Source organism: Choloepus didactylus, chromosome 1, assembly GCF_015220235.1.
Source record: "Choloepus didactylus isolate mChoDid1 chromosome 1, mChoDid1.pri, whole genome shotgun sequence".
In the NCBI taxonomy this organism is placed as follows: Eukaryota; Metazoa; Chordata; class Mammalia; order Pilosa; family Megalonychidae; genus Choloepus; species Choloepus didactylus.
The window spans coordinates 58251258-58276626 of NC_051307.1; the positions used below are offsets into that span (position 1 = coordinate 58251258).

General features: G+C 37.8%; 1 protein-coding gene across 3 annotated transcripts in view; it reads left to right on the forward strand.

Annotated features, from left to right (window-relative positions):
• CRYBG3 (crystallin beta-gamma domain containing 3) overlaps positions 1–25369 on the forward strand; it is a 131073-nt gene that overhangs the window by 43650 nt on the left and 62054 nt on the right. For all 3 annotated transcript variants that reach the window (XM_037834058.1, XM_037834067.1, XM_037834077.1), the window contains 4 exons: positions 1562–7706; positions 9068–9112; positions 9344–9459; positions 10450–10597. In XM_037834058.1, the coding sequence (XP_037689986.1) occupies positions 1562–7706; positions 9068–9112; positions 9344–9459; positions 10450–10597 (6454 nt within the window). The remainder of the gene's footprint in view (positions 1–1561; positions 7707–9067; positions 9113–9343; positions 9460–10449; positions 10598–25369) is intronic.

The window sequence follows — 25369 nt, forward strand, 5'->3', positions numbered from 1 at the left end:
CTAGTAAATTTTTTTTACAATAGTGATGTGCTAGGATTTTAGAGACCAGTAATATAGGTTGAAATGAATTATTTCAGCTAAAATTCAAGAAATATTTAAGGAGCATGGTTGGGGAAGTTTTTACATGTTAAAGGACATACTTATCATTTAGAAAAATCTACCTTTCTTAATGTTATTGCTTTAAGGTTTTGAAGAATATGTATTATTTTAGATATTAGAATACTATTAACTGTATTTTGTATTATTCATATTGATTAATAATATTTTGGTTAATGTTATGTTTAATCTGAAAAGGCTGAGTAGAATACACATGAAATTCTTCTACCATACATTTTAATACTCAGTACACTAAAACATAATTAGAGTTCAGAATTTAAAACACTTTTATATCACCTGTCAGAATTGACAGTTTGAAATAGATTACTTAGCATTTAGTATCATTGCTTTTCATAGTCATCCATTGATTCACAAAAAGTCATTAAACATACACAATTTGCAAAGTTTGTGGTGGACATTCAAAAATACAAGATGATTGAGACACAGTGCCTTCCCTCAAGTAGCTACCAGGCTAATGGGAAAAATAATCAAGTGCACAAAGTTTTATAATTTAAGCAGCCTCAGACCAGAGGCTAATTGCGCATCTTAGTAGAAGAGGGGTCCTGAGATGGGTTTATGATGGAGATAATTTGTGAACTGAGTCTTGGAGAACATTCGAGTTTCTCTTGGGGACCAAAATTATAGGAGAGGGAACAGCATGCTTCAAGGGCTGCAAGGCAGCATGGCATGACGTAAGGACTCCTTGAGGTAAATTCTTCAAGCAAAGTTGGATTTTGAGAGCATCAGGAACTTTATGCTTGGGCTTATTCTCTACTTTTTCTAGAAATCATTTTTGATTTCTTTATTTACCTAAACATTATATACTCAATACACTGAAAGTCTGAAGAACTTAAAATGACAAAGGAATTGTAAGGTTGTTGTCATTTATTGAGCCAACACATACCTACTGAGTGCATACTCTGTTCCAGACCTCTTGCCAGGTGTTTTCTTTGAAACTTCTACAACTTATTTGCTCAGAGTTGCCATTCAAATTCACATCTAAAAGCAGGAGCTCACTATGATGCTGTGATACGGTGGAGAAACCACAGTGATGTAGTGATGTATCCATAAGCTTATAGTACCAATATGAGGCATGAAGGCATTGTGATTCCTTTGTGTCTAATGCACCTTTGAGATTAAAATAAGCACCCAAGACTGGGACTCATGTTCTCTCCATTAACCACAGTGAGAGGTGTATATGTAACCAGGAGAGAGAAAAAAAAGTTCCAAGAAACTCAAGTATTCTTCATGCTGTCTTGACATTGATTGACATTCTGCTTGTTAATTTTTTTTTTTTTTTAAACGAAGATAGGTTTAACTAAACAGTCTAGGATTTCCTTCCCAAATTAACACATCATAAGGAAAGTGGTATTTGAAAATTTATACTTTCATCACAATTTCTGGGATTACTGTTAAGTGTTTTTAATTAAATTTTCTGATACTTTCGTGCTGATTCTTTTTACAGACAAATTGGTGGTCCACAAGAGAGGCCCTCAGTCACGTATGCAACATATCGAGGCCACAGACAAATTAAGAAACATTTAAAGAAACAGACCACGGTGGAAATTGTGAATCCCTTGGAGAGAGAAAATGAAAGTTCTGACTCCAGTACAAGCACACATATTGATGCCGGAAGGGAGCTTGAGGCTGGGATAGCTCCATCGTTGTCATCTGCTAACACAGAAATATCCATGAAAGGACATTTGCTCAGAGGCCCCTTAGGAGACTCTGATTATAGCCAAATAAATCTCAACACAGAAAGCCATCTGAAAGACAACCCGGGACTGCAAAATAATGCTTCTTCTAAGGATGTTTTAAATGAAAATGATCCTGGGGAACCTGAGAGAAGTAGGTTATCCCCTTCTTCTGTGACTGACTCCAACTTCACTGTCGGAGTATCTGACTCAGAACACCATTTAAGTTGTGTCCCAGTTTCTCAGACTGACAGAAATTTGGGATGCTCCTCATTGTTCAGAGGAAGTAATAGCAGAGTTCCTTGCAGTCCATGTTTTCAGAGGAAAACTACAATAGAAAATACAATAAAAGAAGAGAGTCATAGAACATTGGTGCAAAGAGGAAAGCATCTTGAACCTCAGAGCCCTGCCAGTTCTGACTTCTCTTGTGGTAAGGCTGATGAGAGTGACACTACTGAACAGGGAAGTACAGATTTTCCAAGTCTTAATAAATTTATTACACATCGAGATCTGCATTTGCTAGAGAGTAAATGTTGTGACAGCCAACCTGTGGATAGCTCATTAGAGTTGGCTGCCAGTCACCCCAGCACCATGGCTCTTCAGAGACATGCTGTGACAGATACAGAACTTGTAAATGCAGGAAATAGGTCAGCTGCTATAGACTCACAGATAAATTTGGCTTTTACAGAAATCAGGCTAGAAACAGAAAGGGCTTCAGCTGGTGAACCCACAACTTCTGGTCATGTCAGAGCTCCAAAAAGTAGAATTGAGTCATTATCCAAAGGCACTGACCAATTATTTGTAACAGAAACCAAAAAGCTTGACAAAACTCCTCACACCATTAGAATAAATCAAAAGGACTCTGCCTCTATAAAATGCATCAGTGACTCAGCAGTTGTAGCATGCTTAGAAAATAAAATAGCATCTGAACTGGACTTTGAAGTTAATATAAGTCACATTTCAGAAACTCCTCTTGACTCTGAGAGTCCTCAACAAGTCAAAGTATCACCTGATGCTAAAAAATCTCTTACCATTGACTGTAAAAAATCAAATTTCAGTACTTCATCTCCTACCTTTGATTCTGGAGTTGGCGTACTCAGCAAGTCAGATATTCCTGCTTTAAAAAATGAGGGTTCTTCTGTCCTCATTGAAGCTGGGGTTGCTAGCTCTGCTGACTTTTCCTATCCATCTAATAAACATCAAGAAGAAAATGTGGTGAATTGTGTTGAGGCAACAGAAAGGAAGAAACCTTCTCCTTCCCTCTGCCTTGAGCATGGACCTGCAATTCTTGAATCCAAGGAAATTCTTCCTAATAGTGAAGAATGCCAGGATCCCCTAGATTTTGAAGCAAGTGATACCTTAACAGGGGTGGAACGGTTGGGCTCTAAGTCTGGAAGCCTCTCTAAGGACAACAGTTCAGTTTCGTCTCAAAGCCCTAATAAAGCAGAGTTAGCTCCTTCAAACACTAAAGAAGCAAATAAGAGTGCTATAGAGAAGTCCGATTCTCTTTCTTTGGAAACAAAAACTGACAGCATTGCTAAAATGTTACCAAAATCTGAATTATCAAAATCTGAAGTTGATAGTCAGAACAGTGTTCCTGTTGAGTCACATTCTGGAAGGATTAAAACTCTAGCCTTTTCCAAGCCTTCTGTTTCTTCTGCATCCAAAATTACAGATGTGCTTGCAAAGCCTATTTTATCAGAATTAACTTGTCTAGAGGTTGAACAGGACAAAAGTTTTCAGTCCATGCATCATAAGGAGACTAAAGAGAAATGTTCAAATTTTGACCTTAAAGAGAATTGCCAAACTGAGGTTTCTAGTTCTGCCTCTGAATATCAAGTTACACAGAAAACAGAGGTAAAAGCATTAGGTGATCCTACTGCTTTTCTCAAAAGTAATACCTCTGGGATTTTATGTCCTGTTCAAGTTGAAGAAGTCACTAGGCAAATGGCGCAGACTTGTGAAGCCAACCCTAGGATTATTTATCAACCTTCAGATATTCTTGGAACCAGAGAAGCATCTGATCTCTCAGAAATGGCCAAACTCAGTTTAACTAATGTTTTCCCCAAATTCCAAGAAACTGACAGCCCCAAATTACATCCACCTTTACTGGGTTCTGATGTCAGTTTGGAAAAAATTGCTTTTTTATCTGAGGATTCAAGCTTTCCTAATGTTCCTTTTGCGTTGAGATCAGAAGAGAATGCCTCATCTCACAAAAAGAAAGAGAATGCCCATTTTCTAAGTGGTGGTACTGATACCATGTCTTCTTCCTCTTGTAACTCTGAAGAAGTTAGCATGGTTACAAGTTCACATAATCCCAAAGATAATTCTGATTCTGTAAAAGTTAGCATAAATCTCACACAGGAAGGGGCCTCCTTAAGTAACCTCCTGTGCCCTAACAGCTCTTATTTGGAATTTGAAACACCTATCCCCACAGGGGCAGAAGTGACCGCACTTCAGGAACACTTTGGGATTCATATTGGGAAGGTATCTCTTGATATCCCAACTGCTGCCCAATTTGACAATCCTTTGGAAGCAGAGGCTAGAGCAGTTGCTGGGGCTCTAGTGTCAGTTAACAGCTCAAGCCAGCAGTGTTCTGAAGCATCTTCTGAGCACATAGTAGCAAGAAGAGCACATGACCAACTTTTGGACCCCAAAAGTGGTTTACTTAAAAAGGCTGGCACATTGATTGATGAACTAAAATCTACACACACCTTTGGTACCTACCAGGGGCATATAGCCACAGAAGATACAATGAATCTAGGTACCCTGAAAGAAGACATCCCAGAGAAAAACCCATCAGAAGAAGTGACACTAACAGGGATCCAACTGATGGGTCATTTGGAAGAGCAGAGCATGGAAAACATGTCAGAAGTCAAAGGGGAAGAAAAGGCCTGTGTTTTACCGACAGTTGGTGAGAAGAGTCTCCTTTTTGATTCTGATAGAATGAATGAGTCTTGTGTGTTAGAAGATCAAGCTAGAGAATTAGTCAATGAGATTATTTATTCAGCCCAAGAAAAACTGTCATTTGGTGCTTTTGAAGATACTAAGGATACCTGGGATTCTGAACATCAGGCTACTGCTTCAAAAATTCTGAACAGTGGTAGTGTTAAGCCGCATGATGTAGTTAGGGAGTTCTTGGTGTCAGAGCAGGCAGTAAACCAAAGCACATGTGAAATCAGTGAAAATAAAGTTTTAAGTAGATTCTTCTCTGTAAGTAACTTAGTTAGTGACACAGAGGCAAGTAAGGGAAGAGAAATTGTTCTCTACCAAAAATCCCCATTTTCTGGAAATGGAGCTGGGCAGTCTGAGAGTATAAATTTGCAGGAATCAGATACTGTTTTATTAGCTGAAGACACGCTCCATAAAGGGTTAGATGATGGGGTGAAAACGCATTTACTTCTCAAAGAGGACTATAAAGAGAAAATGGATTTAGAGTGTATGGATAATCACAAAACTGGGAATGAGGATACAAAAACTCTTGTATTAAACTTCAAATGGCCTCCATTTGTGAATGATGACATCCATGTACCTGGCACGTCCAAAAGCAGCTTGTCTGATAGTCTTGTATGTATAGCAGAAAAATGCTTGCCAGGACATGGTAATAAAAGCACACCCTTTGCAATGTCAGAAGTAGGGAAAATACACAAAAAGGATACTGAAGTAAATATAGGAAAAACTGAGCTTATACCATCCATGTTAGAAACGGGGAAAACAAACAAAAAGGATGCTGAATTGAATATTAGGAAATGTGAAGCTATTCCTCCTATGTTAGAAATGGGAATAATACATAAAAAAGATGCTGAATTGAATATCATGAAAACTGAGCCAAGAGCTCATATTTTTAAAAAGGGAGAAGTATACCAAATAGATCCTGAGAAGTGTATTAAAAAAGCTGAGGGATTACCTGCCATTTTAGGAATTGAAAAAGCTTATAAGATTAGGGATACTGAAGGGGATATTGGCAAAACTAAGTTGATACCTGTTATGTCAGAAGTGAAAAATATCCACCAAAAAGATGCTGAGATTACTGGAAAGACTGAAGTTATATCTCTTACATTAGAAATGGAAAATATTTGCCAAAAGGATGCTGAAGGGGATATTGGCAGAACCAAGGTGAAATCTATTACATTAGAAATGGAAAATAGTTGCCAAAATGATGAAAGGGATATTGGCAAAACCAAGGTGACACCTGTTAGCTCAGAAGTGAAAAATGTCTACCAGAAAGATGCTGAGGGAATTACTGAAAGTATTGAAGCAATACCTATTACATTAGAAATGGAAAATGTTTACCCAAATGTTGCCGAAGGGGATATTGGCAAAACTGAGGTGACACCTGTTACCACAGAAGTGGAAAATATCTACCAAAAAGATGCTGAGGGGATAACTGGAAAGACTGAGAGACCTTTGTTGGAAATGGAAAATACTTACCAAAAGGACACTGAAGGGGTTGTTAGGAATACTCAGGTGGTACCTTTTGTGTTAGAAGTGAAAGAAGCAGATGAGAAGGTAGCCCCTGCCTTCTTAAAAATGGAAAAAGCATGCAAGAGCAATGCTAAAGAGACTGTTATATCCATGTCCTCTAGGATGGAAATGGAGAGATCATCTCCAGAGGATTCAGTTGGGAATACTGGGAAACATGAAGCATTGTCCACTGTGTTAAACATTGAGAAAACATGTGGAACAGGTCTGGAATTGATTGTTACAAAAGCGGAGCCCATGCCTCCAGTATTCAAAACTGAAAAAGCACCCCAAGAGTATGCTGAAGGGAGTGTTGGAGAAATAGAGGAAGAGCCCGCTGAAATAAAGGAAAGCTTGATAGCATGTGACCATAGAAGTACATCATATTTCAGGGGATATGAATCACCTACATTAAGTAAGGACTATGAAGGCTACCCAGCCTTAGCAATGCCAGATTTTCAACCTGAGGACACCATAGTAAGGCTAGACAAAAGAATGTCTGTTACTGCAGTACATAACAAAAAGAGAGATCTGGATTGTAGCAGTGAAGAACGATCTAACTTAGCCTTTGTCTCTCAAGAGGAACAAGAAAATTCTTCCTTTACTATATTATATGAGGAGCCCCTTCAAGATGAGGACAAGTATGCTTCTGCAGAAGTCAGAACGACGCACTCCCTCTTGTTTCCGGACACATCCACTGACAGCATGCCTGTTCTAGCATGTGAAAGGTCTGAGAGTAGAACTGACCTCGTCCATCATTTTGAAAAAGACACCAAATTGGGTGAGACATTTGATAGTGATAGTTCAGAAATATTCTTATCAGTAGAGGCCAAAAGATACAAAGTTTATCCCTTAGCTCTTTCTCCCATCTATGAGGATGATAGCTCTCAGGAGGACATTCTATCCAGTGAGGTCTCACCCGGTCACCATGGCTCCACAAAATTAAGAGAGAGTACAAACCAGCCCTCCTCTGTTTTATCACTTCTGCAGTCGGTATCAGAGCGTTTAAAGATGAATTTTGGTGAAGATGAAAGACAGGAGGCAGGGGAGGAAGGGGAAGAGGAGGAAGAGGAAGAATCATTGCATAAAGGAAATCCGAGAGCTCAAATGAGGGAGCACATTTCCTTCCAGCTGCCAGATCCTTCAATCACGTTTTATCCAGAAGATGACCAGGAAAGGACAGGAATTTCTAAGAATGCATATGTAATGTCAAATGAACCGACTACCTCCAATCTGCAAATGGGTCTGTGGCCAGAAAAGGCCTCATTTCTACAAAAATCTGACCTTACTTCTAAACTACATTCTTCTTTAAAGAGTGCATATCATCAGTATTTGCGGACTTCCAAAACCCATTCTTCAGAAAAAGGACCCAGATTTGGTGGGATTTTTCAGGAACCAGTGTCACAGGATTTCCACGCTCAAGACACCTCAGCCAGATTAAGCCCATTCACAGAGGTAAATTATTTTGCTTAATTAACCGTGAAGTAGAACGTTGGGTCATGAAATGATTTATTTAAAAGCTTGTTAAGAAAATTAGTGTTTAGAGGTTGTGTAAATTTTGTTTACAAAAACAGAAGATTATTCGTTGGTTGAAGTGTATTATAACTCTTGTTTTAGCTGGAGTGTTACCTTGAGAAAACATAATTGCTTAGTCAAAATTTAAAAGGCTTAATATAGGGAAGCAACTTATTGCCCAGCCCTTTGCTGATATTTAATTTTCAATCTAAATTAAGTGACAACATTCTGAATTTCTGAAGCTACTCTATATATGGGAAAAATGTCACTTTTCATTTATTTTATGTGTCTTGGGTTAAAATTTTTAAGTATTTGCTTGACAACAGCCTCTCAATGTAGTTATCCCCGTTGTACCTTAGACAAAGCAGTGCAATAAAGAGTCTGATTCAGAGAAAAAGATCTGGAAACATTATACCTAGAAAAGGTTTTGAAATTCAGTTACATTTTTCTTTGATTTAGAAATGTTTAAATGTCTAATGTAGAAAATGCATTGCATGTGGAACTTACTTTTCTTGTATTCTCAAGATAATGGAACTTTCCCTGGGACTCCCAGGGTCTTTATCTTTACTTTGAACAGCTTGAGTAGCAAATAGTAATACTTGAATATCAACTAATACCTTGCAAAGCAAAGTCGTTTTCAGAGAAATGATAGGATTTGAAGAAACATTTGTTTAATGGCTCCCCATTGCGTACCAAATCAAGAAGGTCTTCATTCTGCCTTCTGAGGCTCCCTGAATTCTATCTTTCCACCCTGTCTCCTTGATCTGTGGTTACACATGCAGTGTTTCCCACTACCATACTTTTTCTCAAGATGGTTCTACTCCTGGAATGTTCTTCTCTACCACCCCAGCCCCACCCTGCCACATTTTTTCACTTACTGAAATCCTGTTTTTCGATTCTTTCAATACCGCTTGCTCAGAGACACCTCTTCTGGACCTCTCTGTGCCATCACCCAACACCCATTTTGGCATCATTTCCTTTGACTCTCCATAGCCTGTCATTTTCTTTATATTTTACCTTTGGATTTACCTTATTTCTGTGCTTAAAAGAATCATGTGAGTGTGATTATCTGTTTGCCTCTGGTAAGCTATAAGCTCCTTGAAGGCAGGGACAATGCATTATTTTCCTTTATATTTCCCTCTGCCTTTATATACCCTTGTAGCACCTAGGGAAGCACCTTGCACATAATGGTCTCTAGGTAAATATGCAATAGATTAAATCTGTGACTGCTAAGAAGGTGAACTATATATCTTTCCATTGATGCTCCCTAAGGTTTACTTCTTCTGCTTTTATAATTTCAGAATGTTGACAAACAGACTCTGAAGTGTAACCCAAGACCTGGGAAGGTAAGCATGAGTTTCTCAGGTAGACTTTGATAAAGTGTGAAAACAGTTACTTTTAGGCTTGGGGAATTTAAGATAAATAATTTTAATTGACTTAGAAAGCCATTATTTTGCTCAAGAATTTGGCATCTAAAACAATACCGTGCTTTTATATTTTTAGGGTATTTTATTTTCTATATTCTAGAACATTTTGGAATTCTTAAAATTATTATGCTTAATCATTGTATGTTGCAGATGGTTATCTATGATCTCCATGGAAAGAAACGTAAACAAGAGATCTACCATAATATCCCCGATGCTACATCATGGTCCTTTCCAAGTGGAGTACTTGTAAGAGTTGTAAGGGGCTGGTAAGAAATACCTTAAAATTTTATATAATATTTTCTGAAATTGTATCGTCTTGCTGTTTATGCTTTTTAAAAAAATTAAAGTCACATCACCTTGCCTCTGGTTTTTGACAGAATGTTTTGAAGCATTACTGGTGTTTTATAACTTAATTGTTCTCTTTATTTACTACAGAGGATAATATAGGCTATTTTTTTAGGGCTTAGAGCAAGCAATAGGTATAAAGACCTAATGTATAAAATCACCACTGTTCAGTAGCTACCCTATTAGGATAGATTTGGCAACAGAGATGTTTTTCGTGATTTAATTTTGCTAACCAAGTATAAAGTCAAGTTGAAGACTTAAGTTGAGTAAAAATTGTAGGACACTAAGGAATGTGAAGGCTGCATAGTATAGTCATTTTTATAGTTGACCTGTGCAAGGCACGAAGGATGCTTTTTGTGGTCTAAACGTTAGAGAAAACTTCATTTGTTATTGTGAACTCTGATCTACAAACAGGCTGTTGCCAAAATTTCTTTGTCTAGTTTTTAGGTTACCGATTGGTCAGTATTCATGTTATTAGAGGTATGGTGCAATGTTATCTTCATTTAATAAAATGAGCCACTTGTGATATATTATCCAGAGACAGGAAAACTAGGATAAAAATATAATTTGGCATTGTTAACCTATGGTTTTTAATATAAATGTATATGCAACGCATGTAAAGTGCTATATATATAAAAATACAGGCATACACCACATGCATTGTGGTGGTATTTTCAAGGAGAATTTTTATTTCCAAGTTCTATATACTTTGTTCTTCCTTTACTTAGGATATTTGTCTGCACTTAAATTAGCATATTTCCTTGTTTCAGAAACTAATTTGCTATTAATGGAATATAGCCCACCTTAAAAAATTTGTCAATAAGATTGTCTGTGACTTACTGTCATGGCTTTTATGCGTTAATTTCTTATGAAAATAATTGTAACTGATCATTGCTTTTGTACATTTTTAGCTGGATTTTATATGAGAAACCACATTTTCAAGGTCAGAAATGTGTGTTAGAAGAAGGCGAAAAGATGTTAAATCAAGATTGGATTCTTCAGAACAGAAAGCATCCACAAAGAAATTTTGTATTGGGTTCTATCAAACGTGTCTTAAAGGTACCAGTACTATTATTTTTCCCTAGTTTTGATTTTATTTTGTTTGTCATATAAAGCTATGCTATAGCCTAGCAGTGTTTAGAAATGGTTGCTAGTTTTTGTGCTAATTTCATTAATCATTATCATATTGATAGTAACATTTTGAAATTAAAAAATGTTAAAATGAATGATCATTAAAAATATTAGCTTTTTTTGGGCTCGTTAAGTGTCCATAGTAAAATGGTAGATGATATACTATATTTATATATACATTTATATGTGTGTGTGTGTATATATATATATACGTGTTTTAATATTATAGGTATATATTATCCAGGAATATTTAGGAAAAGGGCTGATATTTCTAAATATATCCTTTCAAGTATAGATGTCTGCTCTTCAATATAGGGTGTGTGTGTGTGTGTGTGTGTGTGTGTGTGTGTGTGTGTGTTTGAATGTGTTGCATATTAGGGAAGGAAAGATGGGGAGAGAAAGAGGGAGTGTTGCTTTTATTAAAGAATATGGCTAGATCTCTGATTTTCCTGTTTAGAAAATATTATTGACTACTAAGATGAGGAAGGTCTTCCAGTATAATAAAAAATTTGGTTAGAATTGCCTTTGTGGTTTAGAAGAGGGAAGAATGAGTATGAAGTCACTGAAGGTTTAGGGGAGAGACAAGTGAGCACATACTATGGAGTGTGAGCCATGCTGTGCAGGGTCCTGAGGGCACACAGAGAAGAGACACCTCACCTGGAGGAAGTGGCACCTAGCTGGGATCTTAAAAAGATAAATAGGAGTTAGGCAGGAACTCCACCCGCACTGCCTGAGTCCCTTGTGTCAGATACAGAGGTGAGTGTTTGTTGGCCTGATGGTACTGCAAATAGACTGTGATGGCCAGAGCATGGAGGGCAGTGTCCATTTTCATTCAAAGAATTGTGCATTTCAATTCAGAAAGCAGCATTTGAGTTCTCACTTAATTAGCTAACTCAGTAGAAATTCTTTGAGATGTAGGTGGAATCTTCTAAGATGTATGTAATTTGTGGGTTTTGTGCCTTCCTTGTGACTATCAAGCCCCATGCCAGGCCTAGTAGAAAAAGAAAAATGATATGGCAAACAGTCCTACCTCTCCCCCCATGCCCCTCAAAAAAAGTCAAGCAATACAAACAAAAAAATCATTTTGGTGAGCAAAGTGCCAAACTTGTTTTCTTTTCTGGGTTAAAATTCTTGTTTTTATTAGAGAAGTTGTAGGTTTACAGAAAAATCATGTAGAAAGCATGGAGTTCCCATACACCCTCCCTCACACATGCAATTTTCTGTATTATTAAGACTTTGCATTAGTTGTGGTACCCTTTTTACAGTTGAGGCAACAATCGTTATTGTGATTATGATATTCACTGTAGTCCATGGTTTACATTAGAGTTTGCTGTTTGTGTTTTACAATCCTGTGGTTTATTTTTAAATTTTATTATAGGAACATATATACAACCTATAATTTCCCCCTTTTAACCACATTCAAATGTGATGTTAATTACATTCACAGTGTTGTGCTGTTTCGGTACCATCCATTACCAAAACTCTGCCATCACCCCAAACAGAAGTACTAAACTTTTGAATGGCTGTTTACACGTCAGCTGCTTGCTTAGAATATAAGAATGAATAGATAATGCCAGCATTTTTCCCTTCTCCCATTGTTTATTCTCGGAGTCATTTGCTTTAGTCACAGCGTTAGTGCCCACATATCTTGAACAGTCCAGCAACTTTTAGTGAGGAAGGAAAATAAAACTATTGAGCATGGAATGGAAAAGGCATTAGTATTGTTCTAAAAATTTCACAAAGTAATAATCTAGCATGAAACTGCCTCCTTTCTCCAACCTTGTCAAAATTTTGCTTACTGGCAGCTGCATTTTTGTAGTTGTTGCCATTCCAAATTCACCTAGGCCTGAGCCAGCTTTGTCTTGTTCTATCATTTTTATTTTAGTTGCTCAAATCCAAGTAGTCATAACTTTAATGTCATTTAAAGATAATACTTTCACGATGTCTTTGTTGTAAGCAGACATAGCAGATGCATCAATTACCTGGCAGTTATGGAATCCACTGAAGGGTCATCCTCTTGAGCTGCCAGGGGAAGTAATTAGGTGTGGGAGTAGCAATGCAGTGAATCTTGAGTAAAGTACTTTCTTTTATTAAATTAGAGTAAATGATTATTGCAATTTACCATGTTTACACATTCAATAATGTTTTTCAAGTTACGACATTTTTCTTATGACCAGAGGTTGGTTAGTGCCTTCCTTAGTAAGCACTAATGAGAGAGAGAGGTTTGCTGTTAGATTGGGACTGAAGGTATCTGTTTTGTAAGGTGTAGGTAAATAAAAGGATTTTTAAATTTATTTTGCTAACTATAATTCATTCCCTTAGTGATTCTCATGTAGAGAAATGTTTGCTCAAAATTAGATGGGTGTAGCTTAATAAGGCTTGAATATCCCTCTTAGTTTCATATGTTGTTGCTGAGCAAGCTACTTTTCAGTGTCTACTTTCTCATCTGTAAAAAGAATTTTAGTAATACCTGCTTAGTTTACCAGGGCTTCTATGAGGAATAACACACCCTGGATTAGCTTAAACAACAGGAATTTATTATCTTACAGTTTTGGAGGCCAGAATTCCAGCTTTCTCCTGGAGTCCATGGCATTCTGGTATTGGTTTGCTGGCAATCCTTGGTGTTCCTTGCCTTGTAGATGCATCTCTGCCTTCATCACATGGTGGTCTCTCTCTCTGTCCTCTGGCTTCTGTTTCTGTATCTGATTTCCTCTGCTTGGAAAGATGTCAGCCATATTGGATGAAGGCCCATCTTCATCTAGTTTGGCCTCATGGTAACTGATATCATCTTCAAAGGCCCTATTTACAAATGGGTTCACAGACACAAGACTTGAACATGTCTTTTTTGAGGGACATGATTCAATCTCCAACACCTGCCTTACAGGATTTTATGTAAATTAAATGAAATAACGCAGAGGCTTTCACACCTTTTTCTGGGACCCACAGTAAGATATATTTCACACCTCATCTTGGTACATGTGCATATTTGCATGTATATATGATAGAAATGAAAGCTTTACATAATATCTCTTCTTAGATTTTGTGATGTACTTTGGTATTTTCTGTTCTATTCTTTAGTATTTCACTTTTTAAAGCAATTCATTATGGAATTTAAGGACTCATTAATGATTTGCAACTAATTGTTTGAAAAATATAGTGGTGTAATGCATGTTAAATACCTAGTGCCAAACCAAACGCAAAGCAAACACAAAAACTTCAATAATAGTGTTTTCAGAACATTAGTAGTCACATTAACTATGACACTTAAGAGTGAGGGAATTATTTTTCTTAAAACAATATTAATATAAAAATTGCAATTAGATATGGTTGATTTAAGAATGTCAACTATAGATTTCTATCTTTTAAAAATTTAGCTAACTCAGAAATGTCTTCATTCCAAACTTCGTACATGGAATATTCTAAGAATATGTAGACATTGTGAGTCTTGGCAATGGTTGTGATCCTTATAGTTTGATTTAAACATGTTTAGACATTAAAACATTGTTTTAGGAGTTTGCTTGTGTAAAGTGTTTCTCATCTTTTTGGGTACCTCTGTTTTTCTAGAGTTTTTTTTTTTTTTTTTTTTTTTTTTTTTTTTTTTTTTTTTTTTTATCATCATTTTATTGAGATATATTCACATACCACGCAGTCATACAAAACAAATTGTACTTTCGATTGTTTACAGTACCATTACATAGTTGTACATTCATCACCTAAATCAATCCCTGACACCTTCATTAGCACACACACAAAAATAACAAGAATAATAATTAGAGTGAAAAAGAGCAATTGAAGTAAAAAAGAACACTAGGTACCTTTGTCTGTTTGTTTGCTTCCCCTACTTTTCTACACATCGATCCATAAACTAGACAAAGTGGAGTTTGGTCCTTATGGCATTCCCAATCCCACTGTCACCCCTCATAAGCTACATTTTTATACAACTGTCTTCGAGATTCATGGGTTCTGGGTTGTAGTTTAATAGTTTCAGGTATCCACCACCAGCTACCCCAATTCTTTAGAACCTAAAAAAGGTTGTCTAAAGTGTGCATAAGAGTGCCCACCAGAGTGATCTCTCGGCTCGTTTTGGAATCTCTCTGCCACTGAAGCTTATTTCATTTCCTTTCACATCCCCCTTTTGGTCAAGAAGATGTTCTCCATCCCACGATGCCGGGTCTACATTCCTCCCCGGGAGTCATATTCCACGTTGCCAGGGAGATTCACTCCCCTGGGTGTCTGATCCCACGTAGGGGGGAGGGCAGTGATTTCACCTTTCAAGTTGGCTTAGCCAGAGAGAGAGGGCCACATCTGAGCAACAAAGAGGCATTCAGGAGGAGACTCTTAGGCACAAATACAGGGAGGCCTAGCCTCTCCTTTGCAGCAACCGTCTTCCCAAGGGTAAAACTTATGGTAGAGGGCTCAACCCATCAAACCACCAGTCCCCTATGTCTGTGGTCATGTTAGCAACCATGGAGGTGGGGTAGGCGAATACCCCTGCATTCTCCACAGGCTCCTCAAGGGGGCACTACATCGTTTTTTTTTTTTTTTATTTTTTTCCTTGTTTGTCTTTTTTCTTTTTTTTTTTTTTTTTAACTTTCCCTTCTTTTTTCAAATCAACTGTATGAAAAAAAAAGTTAAAAAGAAAACAAACATACAATAAAAGAACATTTCAAAGAGACCATAGCAAGGGAGTAAGAAAAAGACAACTAACCTAAGATAACTGCTTAACTTCCAACATGTTCCTACTTTACCCCAAGAAAGTTACATACTATAGCAACATTTCAGTGAACTTGTTCCTACTACATCCATCAGAAATTAACAGACCATAGTCATTTCTGGGCATCCCCAGAACGTTAAATAGCTTATCTGTTCTTCTTGGATTATTGTTCCCCCTTCCTTAATTGCTCTCTACTGCTAGTTCCCCTACATTCTACATTATAAACCATTTGTTTTACATTTTTCAAAGTTCACATTAGTGGTAGCATATAATATTTCTCTTTTTGTGCCTGGCTTATTTCGCTCAGCATTATGTCTTCAAGGTTCATCCATGTTGTCATATGTTTCACCAGATCATTCCTTCTTACTGCCGCGTAGTATTCCATCGTGTGTATATACCACATTTTATTTATCCACTCATCTGTTGATGGACATTTGGGTTGTTTCCATCTCTTGGCAATTGTGAATAATGCTGCTATGAACATTGGCGTGCAGATATCTGTTCGTGTCACTGCTTTCCGATCTTCCGGGTATATCCCGAGAAGTGCAATCGCTGGATCGAATGGTAACTCTATATCTAGTTTTCTAAGGAATTGCCAGACTGACTTCCAGAGTGGCTGAACCATTATACAGTCCCACCAACAATGAATAAGAGTTCCAATTTCTCCACATCCCCTCCAGCATTTGTAGTTTCCTGTTTGTTTAATGGCAGCCATTCTAACCGGTGTTAGATGGTATCTCATTGTGGTCTTAATTTGCATCTCTCTAATAGCTAGTGAAGCTGAACATTTTTTCATGTGTTTCTTGGCCATTTGTATTTCCTCTTCAGAGAACTGTCTTTTCATATCTTTTGCCCATTTTATAATTGGGCTGTCTGTACTATTGTCATTGAGTTGTAGGATTTCTTTGTATATGCAAGATATCAGTCTTTTGTCAGATACATGGTTTCCAAAAATTTTTTCCCATTGAGTTGGCTGCCTCTTTACCTTTTTGAGAAATTCCTTGGAGGTGCAGAAACTTCTAAGCTTGAGGAGTTCCCATTTATCTATTTTCTCTTTTGTTGCTTGTGCTTTGGGTGTAAAGTCTAGGAAGTGGCCTCCTAATACAAGGTCTTGAAGATGTTTTCCTACATTATCTTCTAGGAGTTTAATGGTACTTTCTTTTATATTGAGATCTTTGGTCCATTTTGAGTTAATTTTTGTGTAGGGGGTGAGGTAGGGGTCCTCTTTCATTCTTTTGGATATGGATATCCAACTCTCCCAGCCCCATTTGTTGAAAAGACCATTATGGCTCAGTTCGGTGACTTTGGGGGCCTTATCAAAGATCAGTCGGCCATAGATCTGAGGGTCTATCTCTGAATTCTCAATTCGATTCCATTGATCTATATGTCTATCTTTGTGCCAGTACCATGCTGTTTTGGCAACTGTGGCTTTATAATAAGCTTCAAAGTCAGGGAGTGTAAGTCCTCCCACTTCGTTTTTCTTTTTTAAAGTGTCTTTAGCAATTCGAGGCATCTTCCCTTTCCAAATAAATTTGATAACTAGCTTTTCCAAGTCTGCAAAGTAGGTTGTTGGAATTTTGATTGGGATTGCATTGAATCTGTAGATGAGTTTGGGTAGAATTGACATCTTAATGACATTTAGCCTTCCTATCCATGAACATGGAATATTTTTCCATCTTTTAAGGTCCCCTTCTATTTCTTTTAGTAGAGTTATGTAGTTTTCTTTGTATAGGTCTTTTACATCTTTGGTTAAGTTTATTCCTAGGTACTTGATTTTTTTAGTTGCTATTGAAAATGGTATCTTTTTCTTGAGTGTCTCTTCAGTTTGTTCATTTCTAGCATATAGAAACATTACTGACTTATGTGCATTAATCTTGTATCCCGCTACTTTGCTAAATTTGTTTATTAGCTCTAGTAGGTGTATCGTTGATTTCTCAGGGTTTTCTAGATATAAGATCATATCATCTGCAAACAATGACAGTTTTACTTCTTCTTTTCCAATTTGGATGCCTTTTATTTCTTTGTCTTGCCGGATTGCCCTGGCTAGCACTTCCAGCACAATGTTGAATAACAGTGGTGACAGCGGGCATCCTTGTCTTGTTCCTGATCTTAGAGGGAAGGCTTTCAGTCTCTCACCATTGAGTACTATGCTGGCTGTGGGTTTTTCATATATGCTCTTTATCATGTTGAGGAAGTTTCCTTCAATTCCTACCTTTTGAAGTGTTTTTATCAAAAAGGGATGTTGGATTTTGTCAAATGCTTTTTCAGCATCTATTGAGATGATCAATTGATTTTTCCCTTTCGAGTTTTTAATGTGTTGTAATACATTGATTGTTTTTCTTATGTTGAACCATCCTTGCATGCCTGGAATGAACCCCACTTGGTCATGGTGTATGATTTTTTTAATGTGTCTTTGGATTCGATTTGCAAGTATTTTGTTGAGGATTTTTGCATCTATATTCATTAGGGAGATTGGCCGGTAGTTTTCCTTTTTTGTAGCATCTTTGCCTGGTTTTGGTATTAGATTGATGTTAGCTTCATAAAATGAATTAGGTAGTGTTCCATTTTTTTCAATGTTTTGAAAGAGTTTGAGTAAGATTGGTGTCAGTTCTTTCTGGAAAGTTTGGTAGAATTCCCCTGTGAAGCCATCTGGCCCTGGGCATTTATTTGTGGGAAGATTTTTGATGACTGATTGGATCTCTTTGCTTGTGATGGGTTGGTTGAGGTCTTCTATTTCTTCTCTGGTCAGTCTAGGTTGTTCATATGTTTCCAGGAAATTGTCCATTTCTTCTACATTATCCAGTTTGTTGCCATACAGTTGTTCATAATATCCTCTTATAATTTTTTTAATTTCTTCAGGATCTGCAGTTATGTCACCTTTTTCATTCATTATTTTGTTTATATGGGTCTTCTCTCTTTTTGATTTTGTCAGTCTAGCTAGGGGCTTGTCAATCTTGTTGATCTTCTCAAAGAACCAACTTTTGGTGATATTTATCCTTTCTATTGTTTTTTTGTTCTCTATGTCATTTATTTCTGCTTTAATCCTTGTTATTTCTTTTCTTGTACTTGGTTTAGGATTGGTTTGCTGTTCATTTTCTAGCTTCGTCAGTTGATCCATTAGTTCTTTGATTTTGGCTCTTTCTTCCTTTTTAATATATGCGTTTAGTGCTATAAATTTCCCCCTTAGCACTGCTTTTGCTGCATCCCATAGGTTTTGGTATGTTGTGTTCTCATTTTCATTCGTCTCTATATATTTAGCAATTTCTCTTGCTATTTCTTCTTTAACCCACTGATTGTTTAGGAGTGTGTTGTTTAACCTCCAGGTATTTGTGAATTTTCTAAGTCTCTGATGGTTATTGACTTCTAATTGTATTCCATTGTGGTCAGAGAATGTGCTTTGAATAATTTCAATCTTTTTAAATTTATTGAGGCTTGTTTTATGTCCCAGCATATGATCTATTCTGGAGAAAGTTCCGTGAGCACTAGAAAAGTATGTGTATCCTGGTGATTTGGGATGTAATGTCCTGTAGATGTCTGTTAAATCTAATTCATTTATCAGATTGTTTAGGTTTTCAATTTCCTTATTGGTCTTCTGTCTGGTTGATCTATCTATAGGAGAGAGTGATGTGTTGAAGTCTCCCACAATTATTGTGGAAACATCAATTGCTTCCTTTAGTTTTGCCAATGTTTCTCTCATGTATTTTGTGGCACCTTGATTGGGTGCATAGACATTTATGATTGTTATTTCTTCTTGCTGAATTGCCCCTTTTATTAGTATGTAGTGGCCTTCTTTGTCTCTCAAAACATCCCTGCATTTGAAGTCTATTTTATCTGAGATTAATATTGCTACACCTGCTTTCTTTTGGCTGTAGCTTGCATGAAATATTTTTTTCCATCCTTTCACTTTCAGTTTCTTTGTGTCCCTGTGTCTAAGATGAGTCTCTTGTATGCAACATATTGATGGTTCATTTTTTTTGATCCATTCTGCGAATCTATATCTTTTAATTGGGGAGTTTAATCCATTTACATTCAACGTTAAAACCGTGAAGGCATTTCTTGAATCGGCCATCTTATCCTTTGGATTATGTTTGCCATATTTTTCCCTCTCTCTATTAATATCCTTTATTGTACCCATACCGAATCTCTTTAGTACTGAACCTTTCTCCAAGTCTCTCTGTCCTGTCTTTGTTTCTCTGTCTGTAGGGCTCCCTTTAGTATCTCCAGTAGGGCAGGTCTCTTGTTAGCAAATTCTCTCAGCATTTCTTTGTCTGTGAAAAATTTAAGCTCTCCCTCAAATTTGAAGGAGAGCTTTGCTGGATAAAGTATTCTTGGCTGGAAATTCCTCTCACTCAGAATTTTAAATATATTGTGCCACTGCCTTCTCGCCTCCATGGTGGCTGCTGAGTAGTCACTACTTAGTCTTATGCTGTTTCCTTTGTATGTGGTGAATTGCTTTTCTCTTGCTGCTTTCAGAACTTGCTCCTTCTCTTCTATGTTTGACAGTGTGATCAGTATATGTCTCGGAGTGGGTTTTTTTGGATTTATTCTATTTGGAGTTCGCTGAGCATTTATGATTTGTGTATTTATGTTGTTTAGAAGATTTGGGAAGTTTTCCCCAACAATTTCTTTGAATACTCTTCCTAGACCTTTACCCTTTTCTTCCCCTTCTGGGACACCAATGAGTCTTATATTCGGACGTTTCATATTATCTATCATATCCCTGAGGTCCATTTCGAGTTTTTCAATTTTTTTCCCCATTCTTTCTTTTATGTTTTCATTTTCCATTCTGTCATCTTCCAGGTCACTGATTCGTTGTTCAACTTCCTCTAGTCTTGTACTATGAGTGTCCAGAATCTTTTTAATTTGGTCAACAGTTTCTTTAATTTCCATAAGATCATCCATTTTTTTATTTAGTCTTGCAATGTCTTCTTTATGCTCTTCTAGGGTCTTCTTGATTTCCTTCATATCCCGTACTAGGGTCTCATTGTTCATCTTTAGTTCTTTGAGTAGCTGCTCTAGGTGTGTCTCTTCTGGTCTTTTGATTTGGGTGCTTGGGCTTGGGTTATCCATATCGTCTGGTTTTTTCATATGCTTTATAATTTTCTGTTGTTTTTGGCCTCGTGGCATTTGCTGACCTTGATAGGGTTCTTTTAGGGTTTGTAGACCAGTTGAAGTCCTTATCTCTAATTTATCAGATCTACAGCTTCGTGGAGTACACTTTCTCTAACTAACCAGCAGGTGGCGTCCACGAGCCACCTGTTCTCCACAAGCCAGATCTCCCCTGCTTAGCCTTTTTGGTGAGTGGGGGAGTGAGTCTTGTGGGGCCCAATTGGTGTCCCAAGCTTGCGTGTGTAGTTGGTGTTGCCTGCCCTGTATGTGGGGCGTGTTTCTGGGCAGTCGGGGAGGGGGGGTGGCCCTAACAATCAAATCTCCCTGATGATCCTAGAGTTTTAAAGCTACTGCAATAGTCTAATCCTTCAGTTCAGTCCTGCCACAGTTTGTCTCTGCCACTGACCCACAAGTCTTTGGTATTGGCGTATGGCTCCTGAGACTTGCAAGTGGGCCCCTCTTCCAGGCTGTGCACCCCGGGTCCTCTGTTGAGGGATGACTGTGCTATGTCACAGGTGAGTGCCGTCCCCCCAGGGCAGTTCTGGGCTGCTGGGCTGTGTTGGGAGGCTCCCAGTCTGCTCAAATGATGGCTGAATGGGGCTCTGTTAATTCACACTGCTCCCCCTTCCCAGCTCTGGGACATTCAGCTGAGGTTGCAGGGAAGGCTAATGTCCACGCCCAGTTTTGTGGTGTGTGCCTGTTATTTGAAGCACTTCCGTCACACTGGGTTGTCTGGGGCAGCTCTGGGCTATGGGGCTGGCGATGGGCAGGAGTGTTTCCTGTCCACCAGGATGGTGGCTGTGAGCGGACACCCCCCTTTTCTTGGGAAGTTGTGTTGTTTAGTGAATTTTCTCAGCCACTGGATTATTGCCTTTTGTCTCAGAGCTCTCTTAGTTCTGCTCTTGACTTGACGTGCCCAAATTTCAATTCTTTGAAGCTTTCTGTATTGAGCTTCTTAGAGTAATTGTTTTAGAAAAAGCAAAAAGGATTTAAAAAAAAAAAAAAAAAAAAAAAAAAAACTGCCCTCCTCAGAGATCTAATGGGTTATTGAAATGCTAATAGACAAAGCAACCAGGGCCATTAAGGAAAAGTGCCCAGGGCAGAGAGATCAGCCTTGCTTCGGGATTTGCATATGCGCCTCAAGGCCTGATCTCCGCCCTTCCCCTTTCTGTGTTCACCAGAACTCCAAAAATCCTCTGCTTTTATTTTGGAGTTTTTCGTGTTGTTTTTTTTCTATGCCTGTCTCCTCTCTGCTGGGCTGGCTGCTCTCAGAGTCTCTGGTGTCTGGCCTCAGTCTATCTATGGTTGGAGTTTGAATCAGTAGAATGAGTTTCCGGTAAGAGCAGCCACTGCAATTCTCCCTTCTCCTTCCTGGAGCTGACAGCCCCTCCTCCCCCGGGACTGAGCCTGGCAGGGAGGGGCGCGGGTCCCCTGGCCGCAAAAACTTACAGATTTCGCTGATCTCAGCAGTTCCACGCCTTCATGAGTGTTGTATGAAGTATGCCCAAAGACAGATTGCTCTGTGGTGTCCAGTCCACGCAGTTCCTGGCTTTTTACCTACTTTCCTGGAGGAGTAACTAAAACATACAGCTCACCAGTCTGCCATCTTGCCCCGCCTCCTTTCTAGAGTTTTTATATTTCTTTTTTCATACACATCTTTCATAATAAGCAATTGACCTATATGCATATACCTCCAGAAAACAGATTCAGTAAAACCTACATAGATGCTGCATATTTTTTTTGTTTTTCAGATTTTCTTTTCTTTGTTATCTGTTGCACCTCTGACCATGTTCTTTTTGTAACTCTTATGTAATTACAGATATTATTTTTTCTGGTATTGCCTAATCCTTGCCCACAGAAAAGACTCTCATTGTTATTCCTTCTTTTTATCAGGATCGTATACACTTCTATGTCACTTGTCAACTCTTTTTGTATTTCCACCTCCCAATAATTTTGAATAACTAGCTGCCAAAGCCATTTGCTGTACCTCATTAAGGACAAAGTGTTTCATATCTCATCTTCCCCACAATCATCTTTTCAGCAGAGTGAATACTACTACTTTAATAGTTAATATAAGGCATCTTTAACTTATCCTTATCTGTTATTACCTGCAGTGCTTTAACAGTGTTTTTTCTATATATCCCTTTAGTTAATCCAGTGCATCAATTTTTATTTTAAATAAGATAAAGTACATTTTGACTTTCTTTTATTTTTTATTTTTTAGTTTATTGGGGCAGCGGGGTTTCATCTCTATTTCTTAAGGATTTTTCACTGTGGTCTTTTGATAGAGTACTACTTTTTTTCTTTTAATGTAACGTACTTTTCCTACCAGTCTTGTAACACAAGTGAAATTTGTGATTTGTTGCCCAGTTGTTGTATCTTGCTTTTTTTGAAGATGGAGAACAAAATTTAGACTTCAGTCATAGAGGCAGAGAGGCCGTCTGTCTTGCTTGCTCTTGGACCTCCCAGGTTTTAGTGCTACGCTTAGAACGTAGGCAACTCTCACAAATATTTGCTGAGTGAAAGAATTAATAGAAGACATTAAGCTACCAAATGTATTTCTCATGTCCTATGATGAAGGGGAGCTGTCCCAGTTTTTCATTGTTTGGTTCATTTATAGATTTACATAGTTTACTGGATAGTATCTTTGAGCCAGGTAATATTCTAAATGCTGAGAATCCAGCAATGAACAAGACAAAGTCCTCATTCTTATTGCAGTGGGGTAGACAAAACAAACACATAAATTTATATGTCTTATAACATCAGGAAGTGATAAGTGCAGTGGGAAAAAAGGAAAGGACGAGAGGGTAAAGAATGACAGAGGGTATTGTTTTGATAGGTTTGCCATGAAAGGCTTCTCTGAGTTGCCATTGGAGTACTTGATGAAGATAGGGAGCAAGTGGTGTGCTTATCTGGGGGAACAGCACGCCAAGCAGAGGGAACAGCAGGTACAAAGCTCTGAGTCGGAGTTGTGCCTGGCAGGTTTGAGGACCAGCAAGGAGGTCAGTATGGCTGGAGCAGAATGAGCAAGGGGGAAAGTGAGATCCAAGAGGTGTCCAGGGGCCAGACCTGTCAGACCCTGTAGCCAAGTTAAGAACTTTAGAAATTATTCTGCAGAAGATAGAAAGCCATTGGAGGCTTTCAAAGGGGGAGTGACCTAATAATTTGTAATTAAAAAGGGAACACCCCAATTGTTCCCTAGGGCTATGGAAAGTGCTCCTATGAAAAGAAGTACATGTTGCCTAAGTGGAGCCATTCATTCAGTTCATTCATTTGTACTATTGGGCCCCTACTATGTATTGGGGACTAAAGAAACATGCAAAGCAGAGTAGAAACGAACACAGCCCCTTCTCTCAAGAAGCTCACTGTTTAGTGTGGGAGGTACAAATGAACAAATGAACTAGTGTGCGAGAAGACAGTCATGGACACTGTATCTTACTCTCATAATTCAACTTCGCCTACTTTTCTTTCTTTTTTTGTCTGCAAAGTCTAATGAATTTGTACACATGCTCGCTGTCTTACCTTTATCTTTCTTGAACTCTGTAGCATTATCTTCTACAGAAGCACGTAACTTCCTGCTGAATATGTTATCATTTTCTCAGTATATAACGTTTAATCTTCTAAAAATAAATATTTAATATGTATATAAATATTTAGGATGGATATGTTGCAAAGGATAATAAAGTGAACCTGCATGAATTCAAAACCAAGAATAAGAAATAGACTATTACCGATACCTTTATGTCTTCTTTTCTCCCACAGACCACTGTTATCTTGACTTTTGGTTAACTGGCTTTTCCTTCTGATTCATTACATAGGTTGTTGTCCAGATTTTCCTGGTTTCAAACTTTATATAAATGGGATTTGTCTTCTATGACTTTCTCTTTCTGCTCAGCTTTCTTTCTGAGATTTAGCCATGTTTTCTTTTCTTTTCTTTTTTTTTTAACACACCACCTAATTTATTAGCCATCCTATATAAATAATGCAGTTACTCACTCTGTGAGCTCTAGAGTATACTCCATTCTCTGTTTTTCTGATTTGCATAAGTGAAGATCTAAGTTCTGGAGCCAACCTTTTATGTCTCGAGAAGGTATGATGGATAAAATTTGGTGGAACAACCAGCAGGGTTCTTCATAATAGCTGAAGCCATTTTATAATGTAGAAGTTCCTTTTTGTTATTTTAAAGTAATGAAAGCCCATTGTGTTATATCTGAAGTTCATTCATTTTTACTACTATCTAGTATTTGGTTCTATCAAAATACCATAATCTGTCTCCTTTCCTGGAAAAAAAAGTTTGAGTTTTTTTTTTTTTTTTTTTTTTTTAATTGGTTATTGAAGGAAATGCTACTGTGGACATTTCTTGCACATCTCCTGGTTCTTATGTGCTTGAGTTTCTCTAGCTCAGTGGTTCCCAAACTTTAGCATGCATCAGAGTCACCTGAAACTGTTAAACTGATTGTTAAAGCACAACTTGCTGGGCCCCAACCCCACAGTTTCTGGTTTAGTGGACCTGGGATGGGGTCTGGAGAATTTGCCTTTCTAACATGTCCAGGGTGATGTGCTGTGGTCGCTCAGGAGGCCACACTTTGAGAACCGCTGCCTTTGGGTGAGTATTTTGAAGTACAGTTGCCAGTTACTAGGGTATGTGCATCCTCAGCTTTACTGAGGTAGTTGTCCAAGGCCGCCCACACCTTCTCCATCAGCATCAAATCCATATTTTCATCCTTATGTAATTTTATCTAACTTTTAAATTTTTGACGATCTGAGAGTGTAAAATGGTATCTTATTGTGCTTTTAATTTGCGTCACCCTTATCATTTAATGAGGTTGAACATTTAAAGGACATTCATGTTTTCTCTTTGAAATGTGTGATGTTTT